The sequence below is a fragment of the Scylla paramamosain genome, chromosome 32 (genome assembly GCF_035594125.1).
Source record: "Scylla paramamosain isolate STU-SP2022 chromosome 32, ASM3559412v1, whole genome shotgun sequence".
Classification (NCBI taxonomy): domain Eukaryota; kingdom Metazoa; phylum Arthropoda; class Malacostraca; order Decapoda; family Portunidae; genus Scylla; species Scylla paramamosain.
In genome coordinates this window covers 2,161,255-2,168,754 of record NC_087182.1, presented here as the reverse complement: position 1 = coordinate 2,168,754, position 7,500 = coordinate 2,161,255, and the positions used below count along the sequence as shown (strand labels likewise).

Genomic DNA, 7,500 nt, shown 5'->3' with positions numbered 1-7,500 from the left:
CATTAACAAAAACACGCCGAAAGACTAGTTCTCTCTCTCTCTCTCTCTCTCTCTCTCTCTCTCTCTCTCTCTCTCTCTCTCTCTCTCTCTCTCTCTCTCTCTCTCTCACGAAAGAAATCACGGAGAAAATATTAAGCTTAACGAGTCTTCCTTAATGAGAGAGAGAGAGAGAGAGAGAGAGAGAGAGAGAGAGAGAGAGAGAGAGAGAGAGAGAGAGAGAGGGAGGGAGAGGGGGGTACGTGAGAAGAAAAAAAAGTGACAGCAGCTGCATGCCAGTCTGGGTAAGCCTCTCTCTCTCTCTCTCTCTCTCTCTCTCTCTCTCTCTCTCTCTCTCTCTCTCTCTCTCTCTCTCTCTCTCCATCTTGAAGCAGTAAAATAATTGCCCTGTACTCTGAAAACCCGCCAACTCTCTCTCTCCGTCACTCTCTCTCTCACTCACTCACTTTACTCACCCGAAAATGAAAAATTCTCTTCGTCATTCATTTATCACAGAATTGAGTCGTCCTGGTCGTCATCTTCAGTATTATTCACCTTCACCACCACTCACTATCTCTTCTGATTCACTCGTGCCTTCCCTCTCCACTAAATTAAAAAGAATTGTTCAGCAAACCCTCACATCTCACGCGTCACGGGGCCCAGGCGCAACACACCCTCCCCTCACCGTCGTTATGTCGTCACTAAGAAATATTATTGTAAGAAAAATAGCTAACTGGTGACTTTTCTCCTTCAGCTGTGCGTGTACGATAACTTATGAAAATGTCCGTGATTTTTTGCCTATTATTCCCTTCTCATTCATTTCCTTGTGTCGTAATGGCGCTGATTTTACGTGTCTGTTCATTACGTATTATATCTTATACCCCAGGCGAAGCGAAAAGGTATAAAACGGGTGAAATTTGTTGGTTAATTTTAAATACGATATCCAGAACTGTCTGCCATCTATCGGCGAAGAAAAAAACCTAAGGTACATTGAGACGAAGAAAACCAGTTACTTTAAGGGAAACTACTATAAAAAACAACACTATCGACCTTTCAAACAAACCGTTGAGAAATACATTACGAAGCTTCCTTATATAAAATAGGGCAAAGATAAAGAATACATAGAGACAAGAAAAGGGAGCACTGATGAACACAGCCCTATTTGGTACTAGAAGAGGAGGAAAACTTACAACTTCAAGGTCACGTTTTTCCTTCGTAGCATGTTATCTTCTTACGTAACGAGAGAGAGAGAGAGAGAGAGAGAGAGAGAGAGAGAGAGAGAGAGAGAGAGAGAGAGAGAGAGAGAGAGAGAGAGAGAGAGAGAGAGAATTCTTATCTTGGTACTGTTAGGTGTTAAATATCGCCAGGTAAATGTGAAGAGGTGACAGACAGACATGACTCACTGAGAGGTATGCTAAAATCCGCTACGGGTGAGTACTTCCTGTTCCCTTACCCTTTAGAGAGAGAGAGAGAGAGAGAGAGAGAGAGAGAGAGAGAGAGAGAGAGAGAGAGAGAGAGAGAGAGAGAGAGAGAGAGAGAGAGAGAGCTAATTTATCCATGTCTCCTTTCCTATTTCACTTCCCAGTTAAACATATATACCTTGAGTCAACTAAAGTTCACACACACACACACACACACACACACACACACACACACACACACACACACACACACACACACACACACACACACACACACACCTTTCAAATTTACCTGTTTCCTTCCTGATTACAGATTACCCCCTCCACTCTCTCTCTCTCTCTCTCTCTCTCTCTCTCTCTCTCTCTCTCTCTCTCTCTCTCTCTCTCTCTCTCTCTCTCTCCAGGTAAGAAACAAATTTTACCTATGCACTTCCTGATTGTAACTTCTCTACCTTTTATTCTTCTCTATTTATTTCCCAGGTAATATACACTTATGCCTCACCTGCAGTGCTACTTAAGGCATACAGGTGTACTTTCCAGCATGACTCAGCCCTAACATGTACACTGGTGGTCAGGGATCCGGTAACCCACGACACAGGTACCTACTGTTTGGTGTTCTCGAGTCCTGTGGTCTGTTTGCAACCTACCACTTCCCAGGGTTTTGTAAAATTATCAGTTGTTGTGTTTTATATACGTGTGCTGTGATCTGAGCTAACACAACTGGTAAAAATACGATAAAATAAAAATAAGGCAATTTATCTAACTTACTAATAAATAAATAGACGAAGTAATTAAGCTTTTCACTACACGATCACTCATTTTGATACGAGTAATGTTTCTCAAACACTAAAATTGCATCAGACTGTTTTATTTACGTTTGAGTGGAAGCCAGAACAGTGAAAGAGTTAACACAGAAAAAGAAAAGAAGATACTACGTTTGACTTATAAGGAAAATGTGGAAGCTAGTGATAAGCAGTAGTAGTAGTAGTAGTAGTAGTAACTCCTGCTGTTAACGCTGTTGCTGTTTTTGGCGTTACTTTCATTAGAGAAAACGTGAAAGGTAGAGGTGAGCGCGTTCTCTACCGAAGTGACCGCGACAACAGGAGACTGACCACTGACCAATACTTTCACTACTCACTGGTCCTCGCAACACCTGCATTAGAGAGCACCAGGATGGGGGACTCACGTAGAGTAATTGGCCAGCAAATAAAAAGGCTAACCTGGCTACGTACTTTCTCTCTCCACACATTACTACTTTCTAAATCCCTACGAAGGATATGAGTTTAGTTACGAGTACATTTTCTTCACATAATGTCCGTAGAAAATGGAGTAACAGGGGGTACTTGTTCATAATTGAGTGGTGATATATAAAGTACTAAACTGGGTATTTTTTTATATAATTTTTATTAGTTTTTGGATCTGAAGGAAAGTTACTATTATCTTTTTATGTAAGGCAAGGGAAGAGTTTTCTTTTTCTTTTTCTTTAATGTGCGAGGAACGAAAAAAAAAAAAAAACAGATTAACGAAAAAAAAGGAAGTTAATTTATTTTCCTCCCAAAATATGAAAGAAAAGAAAGTAAAAGAAAGAAGGAAAGGAAGGAAGGAAGAAAAAATAAATAAAACGCAGAAAGATAGAGAGACACAGACAAAAACACACAAATGAAAAAAAGAAAACAAAAGAAGAAAAGAGAGAGAAAATACCAAAGATGGACAAAGCAGGAACAATGATCTATACCAGCTGACCAGTACAAGAAATTAATAACCTGGATATTTTCTCTGCAAAACCACCAATACTTTCCCAGCCAAGGTATATGAAAAAAATGCTTTGAAATGACTGCCTCATCATCATCGTCACCATCATTATCACCATCATCAGAAAGTAAGGGAAGCTGCAAGGCCTACACGTGGCAGTCCCTGTACTAAACAAGTCTATTTATATTCAAGTCTAGCATCACGGTTCTTATCATTATTCTTTTATTATTATCATCATCATTCTTCATTTTACTTTTTCTTCCCCGTTACTTTCACTTATTTGCCCTTTCTTCTTCATTTATTTTTTATTTAACTGTTTGCTTATTATATTCCCTTTACTTATACGACTTAACAAGATAATGCCTTGACTTATAAGGACATCAGTAGTAGTAGCAGCAGCAGTAGTAGTAGTAGTAGTAGTAGTAGTAGTAGTAGTAGTAGTAGTAGTAGTAGTAGTAGTAGTAACTCTAACACATAAAAGAAAACAAACAGGAGAAGAAAAGAAACCAACATTTTTATTCCCCTCCCTTCACAACAGACCCTCTTGAAACAGACCCACTTCAAGATCAGGATCAAACAAAGACACGCGTACTCACCGAAGTAGGCTAGGGCTCCCTCCGCCTGCTCAGGACTCAGCGCCTCCGCCTCCTCCTCCTTCAGGGCAGGGAAGGGGACGCTCCAATCGGCGTTGTCGTATCCTGATGGAGAGAGAAAGAGAGAGCTGTAAGATTGATTGATGGATGAATACATAAATAGATAGATAAGTAGATGCACAGATAGATAGATAAATAAATAGATACATTGATTGATACATACATAGATAGATGGACAGATAGATTGAAAGAAAGATGGATGAATAAATAGATAGACAGATAGATAGATAAACAGACTGACTGATTAAGTGATAGATAGACAAAAAAGGTGAACACATAAATAGATAGATGGATAGACAGATACAGACAGATAGATAAACACACAGACAAAAGGGCAAACAATCTGATAGATATATTGACTGACTAAAGGCGTCGCAACATCGGGATCATATGGGCCGTTATTACCAGAGAGAGAGAGAGAGAGAGAGAGAGAGAGAGAGAGAGAGAGAGAGAGAGAGAGAGAGAGAGAGAGAGAGAGAGAGAGAGAGAGAGAGAGAATTTGATGTTTTTGAGAATATTGCGTTACTGGGTATGTGATTTCCGTGTGTGTGTGTGTGTGTGTGTGTGTGTGTGTGTGTGTGTGTGTGTGTGTGTGTGTGTGTGTGTGTGTGTGTGTGTGTGTGTGTGTGTGTGTTAATTAATTGGTTCACTTCCTCTTCAACAATGAAATATTTCGTACTTCCTCTAATTAATCTTTCCTCTTTATACCTTTGTCTGCCTGTCTGTCTGTCTGTTTATCTTTCTGTCTATCTATCTTTTCATTTTATCTATTCATCTATCTATTTTATCTATTCATCTGTCTATCTATGTCAGTCCATCTATAAATCTATCTATCTATGTATGTATGTAGGTATGTATGTATTTATCTATCTATCTATCTATCTGTCTGTCTGTCTGTGTCTCTAAATATCCAACTTTTAAAAGACTTACAATATTAATTTATTCTTGTGTATCTTATTTACTTCTCAATTAATTTATACACTCATACACTCACTCATTCATTATTCACTTACTAACATTCATAAACTTTCTCTCTCTCTCTCTCTCTCTCTCTCTCTCTCTCTCTCTCTCTCTCTCTCTCTCTCTCTCTCTCTCTCTCTCTCGTAACACAACCCACATAAATCTTTAGTCAAAAAGGTCAGTGTTATGAAAAAGGTCGAGTGTGTGTGTGTGTGTGTGTGTGTGTGTGTGTGTGTGTGTGTGTGTGTGTGTGTGTGTGTGTGTGTGTGTGTGTGTGTGTGTGTGTGTGTGTGTGGGAAATCCCCTTGGTCACCTGTAATGAAAAGAGGGAAACACACGCATAGAGAGAGAGAGAGAGAGAGAGAGAGAGAGAGAGAGAGAGAGAGAGAGAGAGAGAGAGAGAGAGAGAGAGAGAGAGAGAGAGAGAGAGAGAGAGAGAGAGAGAGAGAGTCTGTGTGAGTCATCTTTTCCGAGATTAAATTAACTCCATGAAAAGGGATGAATACTCTCTCTCTCTCTCTCTCTCTCTCTCTCTCTCTCTCTCTCTCTCTCTCTCTCTCTCTCTCTCTCTCTTAATTACTTCACGCACATTCAGTTTTCTCATGTTTTTTTCCCCGCTTGGCATTTTAATGTCATTCAATATACGGTCTGTGTCTCGCATTTTTACTTCCGTACACACACACACACACACACACACACACACACACACACACACACACACACACACACACACACACACACACACACACACACAGACACACACGAGATTCACCTTACCAACGCACTATACAAAATATGTTACTATATTTGGGAACAAGAAAATAAGCGAATGAAAGGCAAAAAGAATAACTGTAAAATTCGAACTTTATGAGTTACACAAATGAAGCAGTTAATTAATTACTACACAGATAGATTATAGATAGAATAAATAAATACATTAAAAAAACTATTATCTTACCAGAATATAATGACTTGTAAATAATAAAGTACAAAAAAATATATATAAAAAAGTAAATTAAACTAAAAAAAAAAAAATAATAATAATAATTAAGATATATATACACCACGCACTCCATCTTACCTGAATCTTGGGACATAATTAAACGGCAGAACAGGTGAGGTGTTAATTAGAAAGCACAACACCTATGCCGGTACAGGTAAGGCTTAGGTAATCACACCTGTTCCTAGTTAATGCACAGGTGGGTCTCCAGGGCACTACAGGTAAGCTCAGCACGCAGGTACTAATTAGTCTCGGTGTACAGGTAAGTTTTGGGCACGTGGTATTGGAAGGTTCTACAGGTAAGGTTTTATATAGAGTTTCTCAATGCACAGGTGTTCTCAAGTGATTTTAAACTGTACACAACTGGTTCTTTTGGTTCTATTATGTCCAGATCCAGTGGTTTTTATACTGTGGTTCTTTTTCTGTGGTTCTTAATACAATGGAGGATACAGTGGTTCCAGTGGTTCTAATTATAAGTAAGAGTGGATGTGTAATTTTTGGTTCCAGTTATGTCAGACGAGAAGACGTTTGCATTTTTTTTTCTAATTTTCAAAAGTATAAAGTTGGGATGTTTATCTTTCGTTTTTCTTTCTTTTTTTTTCAGTTGTAGTAAATAAAAACAATTTTTTCGTCTCTTCGTCAGTTCCAGGCAGCACCGAATTAGAAAGTCAAGGGGGTGTATCGATATTAATTCCAGTTGTAGTACCAGATTTATTTTCAGAGTTCCAATACTTTTTTAGCTCCGGTTGAAAGCAGATAGGGATCGAAAAGTATCCTAAAATTCCAGTCCCTCTAGTTCCAGGTGTCCAAATCAGAATCCAAATGTTTCTTAGCAGTTCCAATATTTCTAGTTGCAGTTGTGTCAAAGAAGAATTCAAATATATTTTAAAAGTTCCAGATGTAACAATAAAATATCCAGATGTATTTAAACAATTCCAGTATCTTGAGTTCCAGCAGTGGGAAATGAGAATCCACACGTATCTTAACAGTTCCAGTACCTTTTCTTCCAGTTGTAGCAAATAAGAATACTAAAATTTTCAAACAATTTCTAGCATTTTCAGTTCAGACGAATCAGTTCAAAGTCCACAAGTGAATCAACAGTTCCAGTTCACGCAGAGACCAACCTTCCAGCACTCCAGGTAACTAAGGCCAAGGACACGGTGAAAGGTGGAGCAGAGGGCCTTGTGAACACCACCAACACACCTTACACACCTTGTCTCAGGATTGGAGGAGTGCACTGGAGTGAACTTGAGCGGCACAATCACAGCCTCACGAAGGTATGGAAGCGCTCACCTGTCTTGCACGTCACAACACACAGGCACACACAGGTTACAGGTCACAAGTTACAGGTCACAAGTCATTTGGCACAGGTTACATGGCCAAGCTTCTGTAAGACCGCTGGCACAGGTGAGGTAAGGTGTCCACACAGGTAATTGGGACACCACCGCCACAGGTAAGCCATGGCCAGGGACCTTGGGATATGTTCACCTGTTTGGTTGGTTACCTGAAGACGGAGGAAGTAAATGGCAAGTTGGGGGGGGGACGAAATGAGGGTTTGGTAAGTGATCGGTTTTATTTGTGATTATGTTCTCTCTCTCTCTCTCTCTCTCTCTCTCTCTCTCTCTCTCTCTCTCTCTCTCTCTCTCTCTCTCTCTCTCTCTCAGAATTTAGACTTTTTTTTTACATTAATTTTCTTTTCAGTCTTATTAAAACTCTGCTTCTTTTCGATATCGGGAGG

General features: G+C 39.5%; 1 protein-coding gene across 7 annotated transcripts in view; it reads right to left on the bottom strand.

The window, feature by feature from the left end:
• Positions 1-7,500, bottom strand: part of LOC135089017 (trafficking kinesin-binding protein milt-like) — a 188,756-nt gene that overhangs the window by 98,014 nt on the left and 83,242 nt on the right. For 6 of the 7 annotated variants that reach the window (XM_063984158.1, XM_063984155.1, XM_063984157.1 and 3 more), the window contains one exon: positions 3,746-3,847. In XM_063984158.1, coding sequence (XP_063840228.1) covers positions 3,746-3,847 — 102 coding nt within the window. Of the gene's footprint in view, positions 1-3,745; positions 3,848-5,843; positions 5,875-7,500 lie in introns of those variants that run through there. The other variant, XM_063984165.1, reaches the window with a different exon arrangement.